Source organism: Ovis aries, chromosome 2 (assembly GCF_016772045.2).
Source record: "Ovis aries strain OAR_USU_Benz2616 breed Rambouillet chromosome 2, ARS-UI_Ramb_v3.0, whole genome shotgun sequence".
Taxonomy (NCBI): Eukaryota; Metazoa; Chordata; class Mammalia; order Artiodactyla; family Bovidae; genus Ovis; species Ovis aries.
Window position 1 is genome coordinate 102,763,535 of NC_056055.1, and position 21,181 is coordinate 102,784,715.

The 21,181-nt window shown below is 47.8% G+C and overlaps 1 protein-coding gene and 1 pseudogene across 2 annotated transcripts in view; both read left to right on the top strand.

Annotated features, from left to right (window-relative positions):
* The first annotated feature begins 281 nt into the window (after positions 1–281).
* Positions 282–944, top strand: LOC101115431 (large ribosomal subunit protein uL1-like; annotated as a pseudogene).
* A 3,825-nt stretch (positions 945–4,769) lies between these two features.
* Positions 4,770–21,181, top strand: part of PNOC (prepronociceptin) — a 34,364-nt gene continuing 17,952 nt past the window's right edge. The window contains exons 1-2 of one of the 2 annotated variants that reach the window (XM_012128504.5): positions 4,770–4,838; positions 18,312–18,461. In XM_012128504.5, the coding sequence (XP_011983894.2) occupies positions 18,336–18,461 (126 nt within the window). In that variant the 5' untranslated portion in view covers positions 4,770–4,838; positions 18,312–18,335. Of the gene's footprint in view, positions 4,839–5,054; positions 5,098–18,311; positions 18,462–21,181 lie in introns of those variants that run through there. The other variant, XM_012128493.5, reaches the window with a different exon arrangement.

Sequence of the window (21,181 nt, forward strand, 5' to 3'; positions counted from 1 at the left end):
ACCAATTGGCGGTAGGTGCCGTAATTAATCACTAAATTCCCAGCAGCCAAATCCCTGGCGATGAGAGGCTCTTTCCTTTGAGAGAGACAAGTCCTGGGTGGGTGGAAGGTCGAGGAGTTCATGGTGGGAGCCCAGTCCTGCCTGCCTGCCTCCTCCTGCAGCTCCCTCGACTGAGATTTGCCAGTGATTGTTTTAAGAGCTTCTAAATCTGCCTCCAGGCTTATCTGTTAGAACTGAATGAAGAATAGAGCTCTTTTCCAGTTATTGCGACGTGGGGAACCATGAGCAGCAAAGTCTCCCCCGACACCCTCTACGAGGCGGTGCGGGAAGTCCTGCATGGGAACCAGCGCAAGTGCCGGAAGTTTTTGGAGACGGTGGAGCTTCAGACCAGCCTGAAGAACTATGACCCTCAGAAGGACAAACGCTTCCCAGGCACCGTCAGGCTTAAGTCCACTCCCCGCCCCAAGTTCTCCATGTGTGTCTTGGGGGACCAGCAGCATCGTGTTGAGGCCAAGGCTGTGAATATCCCCCACATGGAAACTGAGGCGCTGAAGAAACTCAACAAGAATAAGAAACTGGTCAAGAAGCTGGCCAAGAAACATGATGCCTTTTTGGCTTCAGAGTCTCTGATCAAGCAGATCCCACGAATCCTGTGCCCAGGCCTGAACAAGGCTGGCAAGTTCCCTTCCTTGCTGACCCACAATGAGAACATGGTGGCCAAAGCTGATGAAGTCCACGATCAAGTTCCAGATGAAGAAGGTGCTGTGTCTGGCAGTGGCTGTTGGCCACGTGAAGATGACAGATGATGAGCTTGTGTACAACACCCACTTAGCGGTCGACGGCCTGGTGTCATTGCTCAAGAAAAACTGGCAGAACGTCAGGGCCTTGTACATTAAGAGCACCATGGGCAAGCCCCAGTGTCTGTACTAATGCACAACTTAATAAACCATACACAACAATCAAAAAGAAAAAAAGTATAGATACATGTAGATGTATGGAGAAGGAAATGGCAACCTACTTCAGTGTTCTTGCCTGGAGAATTCCATGGAGAGAGGAGCCTGGTGGGCTGCCGTCTATGGGGTCGCACAGAGTAAGACACGATTGAAGCGACTTAGCAGCAGCAGCATACGTGAATCACTGCTGTACATCAGAAACTAACACAACATTCTTAATCAACTGTACTCCAATATGGGCTTTGCAGGGGGTGCTGGAGTAAAAGATCCACCCGCCAATGCGGGAGAGTAGGGTTCAATCCCCGGGGCAGGAAGATCCCCTGGAGGAGGAACTGGCAACCGATTGCAGTATTCTTGCCTGGAAAAAAAATTCCTATAGACGGAGGAGCCTGCTGGGCTACAGTCCATGGGGTCATGAAGAGTTGAACACAACTGAAGCAACTGAGCATATACTCCAAAATGAAATTAAAAAAAAAAAAAAAACTGAATGGCTCTAAAGCTTGTAGCCACCTGGCTTGGGCCTCTTGATTGCAAGAGGATGGGGAGCTGGTATGGACAGAGATGACTTTTCTGCTCCAATGATTTGAGTAAGTGGGTGTTGTCATTCAGAAGAGCAGAGGGCAGGTTGATGCTCCAAGACCTAGTCCCACCTCCAAGGGAAGCCCGTGGGCCTCAGGGTGCCATAATTCATCCACCAAGTGCAGAGGAGAAAACCTGTAAGTGACCCTGAGCACCCAAGTTGCACCCACAAAGTTTGTATCCCTGCTACTTGGCTCCTGCTCTTCCCAGAGGCAAGGTTCATACACACACACACTCCCACACTCCCCCCACATACACAGACACAACTGTGACCATAAATTCCTCTGGGCTCATTTCTGCCCTTCTCTCCAGGTGGTACAGGAAACGGCCCCCCACAAAATGCAGCTTCATTCAACCCAACGGGAACTTCCAGCTCATTCAGTTCAAATTCTTCTATTTGGTAAAGAAACAAAGAAAAATGCAGAGACGTTAAATGACTTTTCACTCTTGCTTTTTCTTTCTCTCCACTTCAAGGGAAGAAGATTGTTTGGCCACCCAACACCCAGCGAATAGGAAGATGCTCAAAAGTAAGAAGACCATGGAAGGTGTTTTTTGACTTCAGGTAACAGAAAACCCAAGAAAGTGACTGAAACAAAACGTGGTGGTTAAAGTTAGCAATGGTTCCAGTGAACAGCCTCTGTATAGCCACGTCTTTGTCCTCTGACCTTGGGGGTCTCCACCCAACCTGGCTCTGGACTGGCCTTATGACAGTCCCAGGTGGCCCAGCAGTAAAGAATCCATCTGCTAATGCAGGAGACAAAAGAGATGCGTGTTCAACCCCTGAGTCGGAAAGATCCTCTGCAGGAAGAGATGGCAACCCGCTCTAGTATTCTGCAAAAGTCCATGGACAGAAGAGCCTGGTGGGCTACTGTCCATGGGGTCACAAAGAGTTAGATGTGACTGAGCACACACACAGCCAATAAATGCAGTCAGAGCAAGCGGAGGGCCAGCACCAGGCTTAGGTAACCCCCAGGAATTCTACATGCTTCTGCTTGGTGCTTGCCTGGCTGGGACATACTTACTTGAACTTGCACCCCAGACCATGCCAGACCAGGCTGCTCAGGGGATGAGAGAGACACAGGAAGGATAAGACACTTGGGAGAGAACCAAGGTGCCCCCAGCCAACAACCAGCCCATCTATAACCAACTGCAGAGTCATAGGGCGCCTGAGACCAAGGCTGCCCTGCCCCTCCCAGCCTAAGTAACCAATCTGCAGGATCAAGAACCAAATAAGTGGTTTGTTGTTTAACGAATTCTCTGACTTTGGTGTGGCTTGTTAGGAGCAAAGAGCAAACCGAAGCCTCACATTTGAAATAAACATCTGAGATTTTTTCTCTTAGAAAAAAGTTAGAAATTGGAAATCCAGGATGGGTATGGCAGCTCAGAGTCATCCAGGACCCAGAATCCTTCTGTTTTGATGCTCCATCATCTTTAGTTCATGGCTTTCCTCCTCAAAGCCATCTCATGATCCAAGATAGCTGCTGAAGCTCCACTCATCACATTTGTTTCCAGGAAGGCAGGCAGTAGGGTAGAGAAGAGGCCTCTTCTAGTTGAAGTTTTCCCCTTAAAAGAGTTTTCCCTGGAAGCTCCACCCAATGACTGGCAGATTGATTCTCATTGGCTACCCTTGGCCACAAGGAAGGCTGGGAAAGCTAGGCTTTTAGTTGAGCGCTTTGCCACCTAGAATAAAAAAAACCAGGGGTACTGTGTAGTAAGGAAGAACAGGGAAATGGGTACTGGGTAGGCCACCAGCAACATCTGCCACAGCGTGTGTGAAATCAAGCTCCAGTCCCCAACATACATCAGGATGCAAACCTGATCACATGCCATGCTGATTTCTCAGAGCTCACAGTGGTGGCTTTGCCCTATCGTAACGAAGTGTAAGATTTGGGCAATAGAAACCTAGGCGGAAAACTGTGCGTATGCCAGTCTCCTGGGCCTCTCTACACAGATGAATGGATGCTTTATTCTTAGAACTTGTTGCTCGTAACCTGGAGCAGATGTTGCTTGCTTGTTCTCTTACTTGCTGTTTTTTCAAAAAATTGAAATATGATTCGCATAGCATAAAGTTCACTGTTTTAAGGGACAGAATTGAGCGGAGGTTTTAGCATATTCACTATGTCGTGCAGCATCAGCCCTATCTAATTCCAGAACCGTTCCATCGCCCTCAGAAGAAACCCTGTACCCATTAGGAGTCAGAGCACATGCTTTCTGTAATGCTTCTGCATCCAGTCTCAGGTTGGTGCAAGACCCAGACTCGAGACATGAGAGAGTGCTGAAGATCCTTGCAGCACTAGGCTCGAACCCTGGGATTCTGGAATATTTGTGGATCTTCTTGGGACAGCCAAGGAGGAAGTCCTGGTGTGATTCACCTGCAGCTGGGAAAGGAGGGAGGCACAAGGGCGTGCAGAATTGAAACATTCCCTGCCGAGACTGCTGTTGTCATTCCATCTGTAACTCGTGTCCAATTCTTTGCAACCCCACGGACTACAGCAGACCAGGCTCCGCTGTCCTTCTTTCCTGGCAGCAGATGAATTACACCATGGCCTCCTTCTTGCCGGAGGAGCCCTCATGAGCTGACCATGAGCTCTTTTCACACAGAGAAGGGAAAGACGCTGCATGCTGCAGGTCAGGTGCTTGGATGGCGACACCCTTAAGTGTAGCAGCAGGTTTAAAAGCACTCTGTTGTGACAGTAAGCTGTTGGCAGAGGGAGTTTCAGATTCAGTTGGTCTGATTCCATGGGAAGAGATGAAGAGTGTGCATTCATTAAAGGTGTCGTAGATTCCGAATACAAACAGAATCTCATTTTTCTACCCACACTGCCATCCTGGGAGGTATTTGACTTTCCCCCTTCATAGGAGGAGACCTGAGGTTCACAGAGAGAGCTCGCTCTAATCAGAATCTCAGGCATGAAGCGCTGAGTCTTATGTCTCAACACCTTCCGCTGTGAGCACCTGGGATTCACCCGGGCCGCCCCATAGCAGGGGTGGCCATTCCCTCCAGCGGCCTAGTTGTGGCTGCCTGCGGGCAGGGATAGCTGGAGGGGACTCATCTGAACTCAGCTCTGGGCTTGTCTTTGCCAGTGGGAGCTCCCCCCGCTTCTGCCCACTCCCGCTTCTTCATTCTCAGGAGAAAAGGTTGCTCAAGGAGACTCCAGGACTGGGGTCTGCCTCGTCACTGTCACCAGGAGGCTTTTTTTTTTTTTTCTTTCCCTTCCTGACTTGCCAGAGCTCCCCGTCAGTCCTCCCAGCGCCTCTGGAAGCAGAGCAGAGGCAGCTGTGGGATCCTGGCTGAGCAGCGTCCAGGTAAAGCAGTTGGGGGGTGGCCTGATGGGGCGCCTGAGATGTCACAGGTCTGAGCACAGAGCCAAGGCGGGCGGGGAACAGCCAGGAAGGGCTGTAGGTTCTGCTGCTCGCCTGATTAAGGGGGTCAGCCGTGTGTATGTGTCATCGAGGTGGGCAGGGAAGGGGAGGGCTGTGCGTGTGGGGGGAGGATATATATGCCGGTGTGGCTGACACGGCGGAGCCTCACACCCGGAGGAGCCCGGTTACTGACAGCTCGCAGGTAGGCGACTGCGCGCGAAGCCCTCCGCCCCAAGACACGCTGCTGGGAGCCTGGGGAAGTGGCGGGAGGGCGGCAAGGCTGTCTCCCCAGCCCCTCTCCTTTGTCCAGTGTAGATGCTGCTGGCCTCCCTTTAGATTATTCATTCATCTTTTCCGTGCTCTCATGGGGGTGGGGGGGTAGCGGTGGAGGGGAGGGCTAAGGCTTTTATTCTGGAGAGAGATGCAGAAGAGCTGAACTTGGAAAGGAGGAAAAGTTTCCATTCCCCAGGTGTGGTCCCTACTTTGTCACTGCTGTCTGCGGCGAAGAGGTGGTTGTAGAAGTGAGGCTGGGGGAGCGGCAGGCACTGGGGGGGTGGAGTGGGGGCTTGCCTTGCAAGGCAACCGTCCGGAAGCGTCCCCCACCCCCGACCTTCCCCTCCAGGCACACTTTAGGAGGGGTTTCTCTCTGTGACTGACTTCCTTTCATAGTGGGTGCAGGCTGCTTTTCAACATATCACTGAACTCGATTGCGATTTGGCTTTTTCATCCCGAGGGAACCCTGCTCCCCTCGGCACCGAATACAAATGGCTAGTGGTGATGTGGAGAAGAGTCGGAGCCTGCCCTGGGCTTGACCGGTACCCAGCCGATCGCGGTCGCTGTGTGTGAATTCCGCCGTGTATTTTCGCAGGGTTGACCTTGGTCTCCAGACCCTCATTCTTTCGGAGGTCTGTTCTCTTTTTTGCATCTTTCTTCCTCCTACCCATCTCTGCCACCTAAAGGTTTCTGCTGGGGTCCTGCGAAAATGACGTTCAGAAGTCATCCAAACTCTGGCTCTCGCTCAGCCTCCTTTTCCTCTCTCTCTCTCTTTGTGCGTCTCTCTCCCTGCGGGTCTGGCTTTCCCCTCCCACCGCTACCCATCTTTATCCTCCCGCATCTCATTCTGAACATGGCCAAGTTCTGGGGGAATTTCAAGTAAGTCAGGATGATTCGGGAAACGGACTATTTAAAGCAAGCAGCTTTGGACTTGAATACCCTGATCCTGGGTTTCAACATCTGTGTTTCGCTTCCTCGAGCAGCCCATAATTGCCCCAATTATAACCAATAACATTGTTCGGCAGACTAACAAAAGATGAGCTTTGCATGGCATTTGCCAGCAAGCCGAAACCGGAGTTTTCAACATAGAGGGTTTGAGGCGCGCGGGGGGCGGGGGGTGGGGGCGGCGGGGGTGGTGGCGGGCGGGCAGACGGGTGACTGCCTGGCTTCTTCTCAAAACCTCCGAAGGAAATTGCTGCTCTCTGCCTGCCTGTGGGTGGCTGCTGCAGGCACGCTCCTCTTTCTCAATTATAAAGTGTGGCAGGGAAAAAGGTCTGCACCCTTCCACTGATGATGCTGCAATACCTTTCACAAAAAGCATTCGCGTTCCTTTGGACTAGCTGAGTCTGCTGCCGGGGAGGGTCCCTGGAAAGACTGTCTCCCCAACCATCACCTTGGTAGAAGGAACAGCTTCCGCGGTTCCATGTGCTGCCTGTTGAGGGCGCTCTGGTGCAGCAGCAGGGTCCTTGGGCGCAGTTCCATTCTCCCTGGCTTTATCAGCTAAAGGCTGAGGGTACAGGGGATTTAGAGGATGCAGATTTAGCATTATCAACAAAGGGAGTAATTGCAGGATCAGGCGCAAAGCGGTGTTTCTGGAGCCCAAGACAGGAGCTGTCACGAAGCTATTCTATATTAAATCAATCAGGTATTTATTATACTCCACCAAGCAGGGGTCGATCCAACAGAGGTGATAATAACAGCCTTTACATTCACACAACGATTTACATCTTAGCGCTTTCACACCCATTATCCTCCGCGACAGCAATGAGAGATGGTGTCATTATCTCCATGGCGCAGTCGAAGTAACTGAAGCTGAGAGGTTAAATAATCTGTTTCAGGATGTGGCCGAGAGGGGACCAAGGCTGGCTCCAGTGCACGGCCCTCTACGAACCTGGGGTGCTTACAAACTAAGGGGGTGGGGATGGAGCAACACACAGTGAAAGAATTCGAGGAGGATGCACGGCTGGGTGTAATTAAGTCCTAAATTTCGTAGTCCAGACAGCAAGCGCTGTAGGCATTTGGAGGAAGGAGCGCTTGCTCAGAGAGTCCAGGATTTCAAGCCGGTCAGGGAAGGAGATAGAATCTCGATGACCCAAGGGTTTTGGAGAGGGAGGTGGCCGCCAGAACAAAGGCACAAAAAGAGGGCAAAGGAATGGACATGTATTGAAACCTACTGTATGCCAGACAGTGAGCTAAACTTATCTATATGTCTATTTCATGCTAATGTGCACACACATACACACACACACACACAGTAGGGATGGGAGATCTGGGGTGAGTTTTCTATACTTTTATCCATACTCAGTGAGACCCACACACACCCCGCAAGCCCCAGCTCCCACGAAGGAAATCTACCTGATAAGAATCTGGCTAGAGAACAGGCGTAACAACAGCTTTCACGGCTTGAATGGCTGGGAGCTCATCAGGCAACCAATGTTCTAAACACTTCTATTTAAATGCCTTTAGGTCCTCCTAGTCACCAACATGCCACTTTCCTTCTAAACACAAACTAGCTGTGAGATGTATGACACGCCTATTTGGGGGGCAAGCCGGTTTTGTGGGCATCTTCCTAGATCTATGATCACGTTCGATGTTGATTTTCTACGATCCTGAGATTTTTCAAATACTGGATGATGTCTCAGTGTTGCAGACACACAGCATCGCCAGCTCTGATGGGACTGACTGGGTGAGTGACGTGTGGAGCCGGCCTCCAAGGAGTCTAGGTCTCAGTGAAAATGTCAGCGGATCACCTGCACACACCCAGGCTCTGCCTAGCCACCCAGGCTGGGAGCCAGCCTCCCCGTAGCTCACTCTCCACCCCTCCACCCAGTCCCCATTCATCCTTTCATTCATTCAGCCGAGAAACGTGCCTGGATTCCTGATGAGAGCCCGCAGCGCTGAGTGCCTGGGAAACAGACCGGGCAGCCTGTCCTCAGAGCTCCTGGCCAATGTCACTCTCTATTAATGGGTCCAGGCTGGTGGTCTCCGAAAGGGGTGTGTGTGCCCAACAGTCCAGCGGGCTTTGGGAAACACATTGAATTTTTTCTGTGGTTATCTTATCTTTCTTAATTTGTACTTTAGTAGGTATTATAATGTAGGTAACAAATAAATTGGAAAGGTTTGCTCAAAACGGTTTGATTGCTTGAGGTATAAAGTTAAAGACATTTGAAGATTATTGGTCTTCCCTGGTGGTCTGGTAGCTAAGACTCCAGGCTCCCCCTTCCCAATGCAGGGGGCCTGGGTTCAACCCCTGGTCAGGGAAATAGATCCTGAATGTATGCCACAAATAAAAGTCTGCATGCTGCAAATAAGACCTGGTGCAGCCAAATAAATAAATACTGGGAGAGAAAAAAGGGTACTAGGCTTCAGGAGATGCAGGAGACAGGGCTTTGATTCCTGAGTGGGGAAGAAACCTTGGAGGAGGAAACAGCAACCCACTCCAGCATTCTTGCCTGGAAAATCCCATGGACAGAGGAGCCTGGTGGGCTACAGTCCATGGCGTCGCAGAGAGACACAAGTGAGCACACACGCACACTGATCTGTACCCATTGTTCTTTTGCTGATCTGTATTTTCCAATGTTTTTGAAAGGAACATTAAGTGATTTTACTGTAAAAGCAATGGGGGGAAAAAAGCACATTTTTTTAATAGGGAACCGCAGGCCAGAATCAGGAAGATCCAAGACAAGAGTGACGACACCGTCCCACCTTTGCGACAGCACTGGGAGTAAATGTGCCTCTTAGGAATTCCCTGGTGGTCCAGTGATCAGAACTCGGCATCTTTGCTTCTGGGACCTGGGTTCAATCCCTGGTCAGGGGGCAGCCAAAATATTTTAAAATAATGTAAATAAAATTAAATTTAAAAAATAAAATAAAAAACTTTAAAAAAAAGAAAAGAAAAGAAGAGAGGGGCTCTCCTGGTGGCTTGGTGGTAAAGAATCTACTTGCCAAAGCAGGAGACACAGGTTTGATCCCTTATCAGGGAAGTTCCCACATGCTGAAGAGCAGCTAAGCCAGCGTGCCGCAACTGTTGAGCCTGTGCGCTGGAGCCTGGGAGCAAGCCCTACGGCCCGAGCTTCGCAACAGGAGAAGCCCACCGCAATACGAAACGAAACTCGCAGTCACAGCTAGACAGTAGCCCCTGCTGGCCGCAACTAGAAAAAAGCCCTCAAAGCAATGAAGACCCAGCATAGCCAAAAATAAACAAGCAAAATTTAAAACGAAAAAAGAAAATGGGTCCATCTCTGCTCTGAGCCCCAGGTGCGCTGTTGTAACAAATATCTGGCCACTTATAAAATCAAAAACATTAATGTTGACCATCTAACCCAACCGCCTCTTTTTGGAGAAGGGTAAACAGAGCCGCAGAGAAAGGGCTTTGCTCAAGATCCCATAAGAGGAGCCTGGTGGGCTACAAGAGAGTCAGACATGACTAAGCACTCAAGACTCAGGATCCCAAAGGTGAGGGCGGAGCTGGAGCCCAGGCCTCTTCCTCCTCAGGCACAGGGCTCTGTTCATTCATTGCCCACCAGCTCCCAGCATATCCGGTCTGTGTGGGGTGGGGACATGCTTGGCCCTCCCCCTTCTCTACACCCACCTCCCCCCCTCTTTCCAGGTGGGAATTTAGAAGCAGAGGAGCAACCTTTTTAGATGTAAGTCTATTAGAGGAAGAAAAGAAAAGGGATTCAGTCATAACTGGTGAATAAGCAAAAGCTCAATGTAGGAGTTGGGGTTGCGATGGCTTAAAGAAACGAGGAAGACAAACCCTCATGCTGGGGGGCAATGAAAAACCCCTTCAGGAACTCAGGACAGGCAGCAATACAGAGGGTGTCAGTAGCAATGACATTTTTACACTGCCGTGTGTAGAATAGATAATTAGCAGGAAGCTGCTGAATAGCACAGGAAGCCCAGCCTGGTGCTCTGTGACGACATAGAGGGGTGGGACGGGGTGGGGGAGAGCAGAAGAGACACTCAAGAGGGAGAGGAGATATAAATAATCACGACTGATTAGAGTGTGCCGAAGAAACCAATGTAACATTTAAAGCAATTATCCTCCAATTAGAAAAAAAAAAAAAGGTGTATCATGAGAGAGGGACACCCAGAGTTCAGGACAAAAGGAGCTCCTTGCAATGAATTCGCCCGCAGGAACAGACAGAAAACCATCAAAATCCTGTTTCTCTTCTTATTTTGGTCACACAACTTGTGCGGCATGTGAGATCTTAATCGCCCAACCAGAGATCAAACCCACGCCCCTTGCAATGGAATCAGTGTCCTAACCACTGGACCACTGGGGAAGGCCCTTTGCCAAGATCATCGAAACATCTGATGAGAACATGAGCTTGGAAATCAGATGGGTTGGGGTCTCAGCTCTGCCACTTCAAGTTATTTCACCTCTTCAAGCCTCAGTCTTCTCAACTGTAAAACGGGGGCAATAACATTTACCCCATAGGACGGATGGTTACAAAGCCGTCAAGACAGTGCCTGGCACAGAGGAGTGTGCTAAATATAATAATAATAATAATAATATGATTACTGTTAAATACAGAGACCATCCCAATAAGATGCCACCAGAATTTGTCAACCTTTCCAAAGCAGGACCAGTATGTGGAGTTTATGGTTTCCCAGAACATGTTTTAGAGTCAAAACACCTGAGTTTAAGTCCTGGCTTTTTTATAAGCCGGATTACCTTAAGTAAATTGTTAACCTCTATAAACATACATTCCTCTCAAAGAGGGGATAATATTAAGATTATAGGATTGTATTGGGCTTCCCTGGTGGCTCAGATGGTAAAGAATATGCCTGCAATGCAGGAGAGCCAGGTTCAATCCCTAGGTCAGGAAGATCCCCTGGAAAAGGGAACGGCAACCCACTCCAGTATTCTTGCCTGGGAAATCCCATGGAGAGAGAAGCCTGGTGAGCTATAGTCCATAGGGTGGCAAAGAGTCACTTTACAGGACTGTATAATATAAAACTTTTGTTACCAGCAAGAACAACAATCATACATGTGGCTGATGAGAAGGATAGGGGGAGATATGCCTCTAGCAGAAAGCCCAGTCCCTCTTGCCTTCTCCACTAAAAGCACTAAAATTACAGCCTTTCTCATAGGTCATAAGACAAAACTCAATTAGCTTTTAGCTCCGCTAAAGCCTCATACGTAATCCTCCAAACAGATAAGCAACTAATTATATTGCCCTTGGAAGCATGATTACAAACAAATAGATTAAATAGATTAAAGCTAAATACAGTGGTATTTTATCTTTATAAAGAGTGCTGTGGCTGAAATAAAAGGTAATTAAATATTTCTTTACTCAATACAAGATGTTCGGATGCATAGCATCCCCACAAGGAAGTGTTAGCTGAGTTTGGTTCACAAAGTGAATATAAACCATGTAAAATTTAGATACATTCAGGGAAATTTTATTTACCGATAGTCTCTACTGCACAATTAAAAACAACAATCACAACAAATCTGTTGTTCCCCCCATTTTGCAGGTGAGAAGACTGAGGCTCTCAAAGGTGAAATGTGCCCGAAGTCACACAATTACAAAGTGCAAAGATCAAATATAAATGTAACTCAGAAATCAATTACTTGTCTACATTTCTCTTGCCATTAACTGACACACAGCTACAAAGAAAGCACACAGATGTTAAGACTTCTCAAAAGAAAAGTCTTAACCTAGAACACAGTAGTACAGGGTTGTGAGGATCACCAAAAGCAACAAAGTGTTGTCCCCTTTATGAGAATATATACTAGTCATTCAGTCGTGTCTTTTTGCGATTCCATGGACTGTAGCCCACCAGGCTCCTCTGTCCATAGAATTCTCCAGGCAAGGATACTGGGGTGCGTAGCCATTCTCTTCTCCAGGGGATCTTCCCAAGGGGATCGACCAAAGGATCGACCCTGGGTCTCTCCCATTGCAGGCAGATATTTTACCATCTGAGTCACCAGGGAAGCAAGCCTCTTTATGAGAATAATTACATATATTTTGAGCTTTTATTTATTTTAATCTCATTTAAATACTAGAAGCCACCTGTAAGTTTGGACTGTGTGGTAATTCCAATTTTTAGGATTCTTTGAATTGCAAAGCAGAATGAATAGCACTGAGTAACGATTTTTCATTAATTAGTGGAGTCACTTGTTAAAAGTGATGGGTAGCAATCTCTGGCTTCCTGGCTTCTTTTACTGCTAAATGCCCACTGACATTCATCAATCTTTCTGTTTCGGTAGGTATGGAACTTTGTTTTGTTTTGCCATACCATACAGCCTATGGGACCTTACTTCCCTGACCAGGGCTCAGACCGGTGTCCCCTGCCTTGGGAGCATGGAGCCTTTACCCACTGACCCACCAGGGAAGTCCTGGATGGAACATTGTTACAAAAAAGAAATAAAACCTTTAGCCTCCAGCATCAGCTACTCTTTAATGCTAACTCATAAACAAGGATAATAACCAATCACACCTCCCCAGCACTCAATTGCTACCAAGTGTTTTTCATTAAACTTAAGTGAAACACTGCCCAGGATGCAATTTTAAGATAATAGTATTAATCACATGCCTTGATTAGCCTGGCGGAGTAGAATAAGAGAACCGGCTAAATTTTTAAAAATGATTTTCTTATTTCTGAAAAATAAATTAAAATGTAAAATAAATAATTGCAAGGGATGGGAGCTCAGAGGTGAGAGGAAAGGTTGGTGTACCAAGGATCAGCAGTAAGGGCTGGGCTAACCACAAGTAGATTTGATAAGGTTTCCCCAAGGACCAAACAGTTTCACATGCAGGAAGGGTATGGAATGGAACACATGCTCAGTGTCCCAGGGGCTCATCTTTCTTTACCTCATCCTAAAAACCCATTTACCCAGAATTTGAGATAAGGAGTAACGGTCAATCCGCCAGACATTTGCTGAATGAGCAAGTTGCCACATTTAATGAAGTTCATGAAAAACCTCAGCAGGAGAGCATTTCATTAACATCTGTCAGAATTTATCAGCTCAGCCTATGCAAACATTACGGATGGCAATTTTGTATTAGGAAGGAAAGGCAAAGGTCCCTTTTCTCCCGGCTTTTCCCTTCCTTCTGTGACGTACGGACACTGCCACCATGTGGCCAGAGAGAACATAGCATGCTGAACAAAGGAGACACAACTGTCTCTCTGCCCAGAATGAAACTGAGTAAAGAAGTTTAAAGGCAACTACCAAATTAAACAAAGGATGTAACCAAGCAGTCCTCAGTTTGAGACCTTTGCTGATAAGGTGACTGTTTGGAACTCAAAAGATATAGTCTCTTCCAAAGAGCCTATAAGTGGTGATGAGTCTACCTGTTGTCTACCAACAGGTTGCACCACTGCAGACTTAGCACATAGCACCATCCCAACCGTGCCTCCCAGACACTGGCAACTAGTCTTTTTCCAGAACATGCATGCGGTTCCAGCTTTGGATGGCATCTGGCCTTGCTCCGGAGCAAAACTTGTTCCCAGCCCTCCCACCTGGAGTGGAACAATTAACTACCAGAACCTTGTCAGGCCACAGGCTTCCCTGGTGGTTCAGACAGAAAAGAATCCTCCTGCACTGCAGGAGACCTGGGTTTGATCCCTGGGTTGGGAAGATCCCCTGGAGGAAGGCATGGCAACCCACTCCAGTATTCTTGCCTGGAGAATCCCCATGGACAGAGGAGCCTGGCGGGCTACAGTCCGTGGGGTTGCAAAGAGTAGGACACGACTGGGCGACTAAGCACAGCGATTTGTCGGACAGGTCCTGAAGTGGCTTTTATGCCTGAGCATCCCAGGCTCCCAGGGAAGTGGGGGTCCTCCTAAACATGCCCCAGCTCTCGTTTGTGAAGAAGAGACACTCGTGAGACTCCACTGTCATCTATTAGACTTTCTTGAGCATGGCCTAAGCACCTGACCCTGTGCTGGGTGCTGGAAATTCAGAGAACCACAGAACATGGTTTCTGCCCTTCAGGAAGTGACAGCCCAGTGGGAGAAATAGACACGTAAGTCAAGCTTACAGAGTAGAGTGCTAAGTGCCACACAGCAGACAATAATAGTATTACAGAGTGAAGGCTATGTCCTGGGCTCCTTCGACAAACTTTTGTTATACTTGTTCTGTGCTGGGTGCTATTTTAACTGTGTCAGGTTGATATTTTAAAGATATCAACCCATTAATCGTCCTATAAGATGGTTACTCTTACTGTCCCAGTTTTACAGATGAGAACCTGAGAGGTTGAGTTGCAGATATGGGATTTTGCAGACCCAGGCAGTCTGCAGGGATGAGAAGATGAGAAAAGATGAATCCCTCCGTTAAAAAAAAACAACAACAAACAAACAAACAAAAGTAGAGCTACTATATGCTGCTACAATCCCACTCCTGGGCATATATCCAGGAAAAAAAAAAAACGTAATTCAAAAATATACATGCACTCCAATGTTCATAACAGCACTATTTACAATGACCAACACATGGAAGCAACCTGAATGTCCAGGGAAAAATGAATGGATAAACAAGCATCCATATATATATATAATGGAATATTACTCAGTCATAAAGAATGAAATAGTGCCATTTGCAGCAACATAGATTATCATACTAAGAAAGACAAATTATATGATATCACTAATACGTGGAATCTAAAAAAATAATAATACAAATGAATTTATTTACAAAACAGACTCACAGACAGAAAACAAACTTATGGTTACCACAGGGGGAAGGCTGTGGCGGGGGCGGGAGGATAAATCAGGGGGCTGGGATTAACATATACACACTACACTATATAGCAAAAGGGACTCTACTCAATATTCTGTAATAACCTACATGGGGAAAAGAATCCAAAATATGTATAAGTGAATCACTGTGCTGTACACCTGAAACTATTACAACATTGTTAATCAATTATAAAATTAAAGTTTTTTTTTAAAAGAAAACAGGAATCCTAGCAACCCCGTCTATAGGTCCCTTGTGCCTGTTTGATGGACAGGTCCCCAGGGCTCACTTCTTCCCACCGTGATGTACTTCACAATGCCACACAAACAAAGGGGACTCATCTAACTCAGACCAGGGAGGGCTTCCCCCGGGGGATAACTCCTGTATAAAGTGTGAGCTGGAGTCGGGTATTCTGAGCAGAAGGAAGAGCAGGGACCAAGACACAGAGGCATGGAGGGACCTGATATTATGTGTGACTCATGAGGACTGGAGGAGATTCAAGGAGCTGAAGCCAGAGGGCTGGGTAGGAGTGGGGCTGAGTCCCACGGGGGACGAGAGAATTAAAGAATGAGGGAATCATCAGACGTGGAGATGGCTTGGTGGGAGGCTGGATCTTTGGGTGGACTAATTAGAGGGTGATCACAATAACCACGGTGATAAATCTCAACTAAGGTACTAGCCCCTGGGATATAGGAGAAAGATGCATTTGAGGCATATTCATTTGAAGACAGTCCATGCCATCACAAGAGGGTTGGACACAACTTAGCAACTAAACAACATTTGAATACATGTTCAAGTTCCTTGTTCATTAGCACAGACCTCCCAACTGGTAGGGTAGAGGTTGAACCCTGTAGATGGCAAATATTGCCCTGTTTCACCTGGAATGGGCCTGTCTCTCAGAAGGGGCTTCCCTTAGGAAGACAGCCCCGGGAAGGCGGCCTGCTCACCATCCCCTCCCACCCCTGCTGTGTTCTCCCTTCCTCTACGTCTTCGCTCTTTGTTTATCTTTCAGCTGTGCCGTGTGGCAGGTGGGATCTTAGTTCCCTGACCAGGTATGGTATCAAATCCGTACCCCCTCCACTGGCAGCATGGAATCTTAACCGCTGGACCACCATGGAAGTCCCTATGCCTTTGGAAAGCCATTTCCTGTGTCTTCTTTGTCCTCTTGGCAAACTCTTTTTGTGATAACTGGAGTATAACGGCTTTACAATGTTGTGTTAGCCCCTGCTGTACAGTGAAGTGAATCAGCTATAGGAACACGTATATTCCGCCCCTCTTGAACTTCCCTCCCACCCCACCCCCAGCCCAGCCCTCTAGGTCTTCAGAGCACTGACCTGTGCTATGCACAGGTACCGTATTGCCTAGCAACCCCTCTACTGGGCATATGCCCTGAGAAAAGACGCGTGTGCCCCAACATTCATTGCAGCGCTATTTAAAACAGCCAGGCCTTGGAAGCAACCTGAATGTCCATCAACAGATGGGTAAAGGAGGCGTGGTACATACATGTGATGGAATATTGCTCAGCCGCTAAAAAGGCTGGGTCACTTGTAGAGATGTGGATGGACCTAGAGTCTGTCATGCAGAGTGAAGGAAGTCAGAAATAGAAAAACAAATGTCATATATTGATGCATATATGTGGAATCTAAAAAAATGGTACAGATGAACCTGCCTGCAGGGCAGAAACAGATGTGGATGTAGAGAGCGGACATGCAGACACAGGGGAGCGGGGAAAGAGGGATGAATTGGGGAACTAGGACTGAACATATACACTACCACGTGAGAATAGACAGCTAGTGGCAAACTCTCACTCGTTACTCAAAACCCATCTCAGATGTCACCTCAATAACTTAACAAGCACTGACCATTGATTCAGTCGACATACTCTTGGTATGAAAAGCGTGGATGATGCCCAAGAAGAGCTGGCCTGGTGTCCCTACAGGGGGGGTGACCCATGGCCGCGGAGGCTCCTCCTCCCGCTGACTAGCTCCATTGCAGACCCACTTTCTACCTCTGCTTCTCAAACTCTAAGCATGTGTGCAAATCACCTGAGAATCTTACTAAAAGGACAGATCCAGATTCAGTAGATCCGGGGTAGGGACCGAAATTCTTGATCCCAGGAGATGCTGCTGGTCTGCAGACTGCATTTGCATAGTAAGGCTTATACATTGTTTCAGTGTCGTCTAATAAAAAAGTAATAAAGGCCATTATTTGTTTTTCTATGCTGAATACTTAAGGTGAAATTTACATGCAAGGAAACACACAGAATCTAAATGTACAATTCAGTGAATTTCTGGCAAACGTATACACCCCTGTGACCTACGCCTCAGTCAAGAACATTTCACATTTCCAGAAAGTTCCCTCATTCCCCTTTCCATTTAACCCTCCAAATAAAGCTGATTCTACAGGGACCCAAAGTGATGCGGTCCAAGAAAATAGCTTTCCAATGCAGGAGACTTGATCACAGGATAAGTTTAAAGGGAAACAGAAAGAACTGCACATCTTTGAGGCAATCCTGCTGCTGCTGCTGCTAAGTCGCTTCAGTCGTGTCCGACCCTGTGCGACACCATAGATGGCAGCCCACCAGGCTCCCCCATCCCTGGGATTCTCCAGGCAAGAACACTGGAGTGGGTTGCCATTTCCTTCTCCAATGCATGAAAGTGAAAAGTGAAAGTGAAGTTACTGAGTCGTGTCCAACTCTCAGCGACTCCACGGACTGCAGCCTACCAGGCTCCTCCGTCCATGGGATTTTCCAGGCAAGAGTACTGGAGTGGGGTGCCATTGCCTTCTCCGTGAGACAATCCTACATAAAGAATATAAATGACTGATCTAACTCATAATCATTGGCGCTATTACCTTAGAATAGTCTCTGGTCGTTTTTCAATAAATGACTCCATCTGCCTGGCCCTATGCTTTGCACAGAATAACAAGGTGAACATATTAGCTCTGTGTGCAGAGAGCTGGCTCCCATCAAGGAGGAGAAACAGACAGGAAACCTAGCAGATGCTTCCCAGAAGAGTGAATTTGGGGCCGCAGGGCATTCCTGGCCAAGGCAGGGGAGGATGAGTCATTCATAAACCTCCTATGTTACACATCTCACACTCTGCAAAACATTTCTTATGGCTCTCATTTTTGCAACAGCCCTGGGGCAAGGCAGGCACCAGTGTTTCCCATTAAGAGCTGTGAAAAGTGAGACTGGGAGGGGCTGTCTCAAGGCCACAAGTGGGCCTTGCAAGTGGGGCCTTCAGCTCCCTGGAAGCTCCATACACATGGAGGCCAGTTGGATGGCAGGAGTAACAGGTGTGCCTGCTTCCCCATCCCCACCCCAGAACCCAGATGCCAGCCTGTGCGTGAATATCACCCCCGGCAGACAGGATGTGGATGAGGGTCTCCAGCCCCTACCGGCTCCCAGAGAAGGGCTGTGCTAATGGTGCCCACCCTCACTTTTGTTTTAGCATCTGGCTTCCGGCTCCTGCACCATGAAAATCCTGTTTTGTGACCTCCTGCTGCTCAGCCTCTTCTCCAGCGTGTCCAGCAGCTGTCAGAAGGACTGTCTGGTCTGCAGAGAGAAGCTCCACCCCACTCTTGACAACTTCAACCTCGAGGTAGGTCCAGGAGGTTGGACCCTGTCTTCCTCTCCCCACCCAGGTCACGTGAGTCTCCCAGTGTGAGATGGTCCCTAAGAAACAGCAGCTTCTGAAAGCAAACCCTGTCATCGTCCCACGTTTCCACATTTGAGTAAAGACCCACCCAGGCTGCTGTTTTGCTCCTATTATTAAAAGCATGCACACTCATTCTAGAGAATTTGGCAAATTCCAAGAACTATGAAAAGAAAAAGTTAAAGTCACCTTTAATCTCACCGGTCAGAGAAAAAAATCTTAGTTTTTTCACTTGCTGTGTTATATACCAAAATAAGTTTCTCATTATTAACATTATTTTAAGTATACTTGGCTTAACCAATCCCTCCTGCTGAGCATGTAAGTTATCATCCAGTTTTGATATATAGACAATTCTACAGTGAACACTTAGGTGCTATCTCGTATTTAATTTGTTTATTTGAGCACTAAATTTCACTAAGTCAGCTGCTTTCTCCACTGCTTTCACTACCATTTAAATAGTTACTCCTGTCCTACTTAATCTAATATAACTTGATTACTTTTTCTTTGTAGTCAAGAAAACTTCTTTCAAAAGATGTCATGTTTGGAACTCCTCAATCTTAAGAGCCACCTTTTCCCTCCTGTCCCTTGAGGCAAGTGTACAAATATAGAAACCAAGTACCCACACTGGGCTGACACACAAACGTGAACAGACACAGCCCCCTGACCCACCAAAACACCACGCTCCTCCCATGCCACCTCAGTGGCTTTCGAGCCTGTTTTCTGAACAGTAATGACCGCCAAATCATGAAGACGCATCCCGAGAACCCATTCAAAAGATCATCCATTCTCCTCCTTCAGTTATTGTGGGTCTTCTGAGCACTTACTATGCACCAAGCACCTACTATGCACCAAGCACTGAACTAGACCAAGGGCCCCAAGGTGAGCAGATAGATAGTGGCAGAGAAGAACCCAGGATCCTTTCCTGAGAAATGAGGAAGCAAGAGTAGTGCACCCCAACCTAGTCTAGAGGGGTGGAGGGGGCTTTGGGAGGAACTGAGGCCTCTAAGGAGACCTAAAGATGATCAGAGAGGCAGGGGGTGAGCCCAGGTGCCCAGGTAATGAGGAAGGCACTAGAGTGGGGAGGAGCGCACATGTGCAAATGCCTTTTGGGGAGAGGGGAGTGGCATGTAAGGAATTGAGGCAAGCTGGATTTGGCTAGAACACAGAAGACCCACACGCCTTTTCTGTGCAGGCCAGAGAGGCTTAAAATTTCACCCAAAACAAAACGCTTTCCCGTGGTCTCAGTCAACAGAGCAGACGGCTAGTTCACAGGTAAACCAATGAAGGAGTTGATTAAGGAATAATCTCATCATCATCGCAGTCCTGACAAAGACTGACAGTCGTGCACAATTCCTGAATCACAAGCTTTAACTGCAACCCTCTATCTCCCACTCCAAAAAAGCATGAGGACCTGTGTACACCCATATTTATGCAGCATTACTCACGACAGTCAAAAGGTAGAAAAGACTCAAGTGACCGACGAGAGATGAATGGATAAACCAAACATGGTCGAGGCGGACAACGGAATATTATGCAGCTTTTAGAAAGGAAGGGAACTGTGATACAGGCTACATCCTGGATGAGCCCTGAAGATGTATGCTGTCACAAAACAACAAATACTGTAGGACTGCACTTACCTGCGGTTCCAAGAACAGTCAGATTCAGAGACAGAAAGTAGAATGGGGCTGCCAAGAGCTGGGGACACAGGGAGAGGGGAGCTAGTGTTTAATAAATGCCAAGTGTCAGTTTGGGAGAATGAAAAATTTCTAGAGACGGGGGCAAGGGTTGGTGGTAACCCAACAAAGTGAATGTACTTAATGCCGCTGAGCTGTATGCTTAGAAATGGTTTCAGTATAAATTTGATGGTATTTGGATTTTACAATAGAAAAAAAAGTATTTGGAGCTCAACTGTAAAGATAACACGGAGTCTGCACTAGTTTTTTGTTGTTTTTTTTTTTTTTTTTACAAAGTAAAGCATTCACAGATTTAGGTAACTTGTTGAGAGCAAACATCATGCCTGACTGTGAAGCACTGTGATGCTCTGGCTCCCGGGACACCTTGACCCTGGGTGCCGGTCGTGAGGTGACAGAGGCTACCAGGGGCAGGTTCCCTCCAGCCTCCTTACTGTCATCTCAGAATCTGCTTCCGCTCCTTCTTCTCCCCCCTTCCTGTGTACCACTGATTTTCCTGCTGGAAATTCTTTTTTCCCATCTCCCATTTGCTCTTTCCTTCCCTTTGTGGTCCTGTTTTTGGAAGAGTGTCCACATTTGCAACTTGGACCCCTCACGGTTGCCTCACCCCTTTGCTGTGCTCGAGCTCAGTTGCTCAGTAGTATCTGCCCGCATGGACTGTAGCCCATCAGGCTCCTCTGTCCATGGGATTCTCCAGGCAAGAATACTGGTGTGGGTTGCCATTCCCTTCTCCAGGGGACCTCCTCTACCTCGTGACTTGAACCCGTGTCTCCTGCACTGCAGGCAGATTCTTTAACACTGCCCCACCTGGGAAGCCTGCCTTAACTCCTTAGCCAATCTCCAAGGTCGTCAGCGGTTCCTAACCACAGAAACCTTCGCCAATGTGCAGGCTTCCCCTCCTCGTCCTCTCTGGTGAACCCCGCTCTCTTCTCCATTCTGACTCTTCCTTTTCTGCCTGTTAGAGCCCCGTTTCTC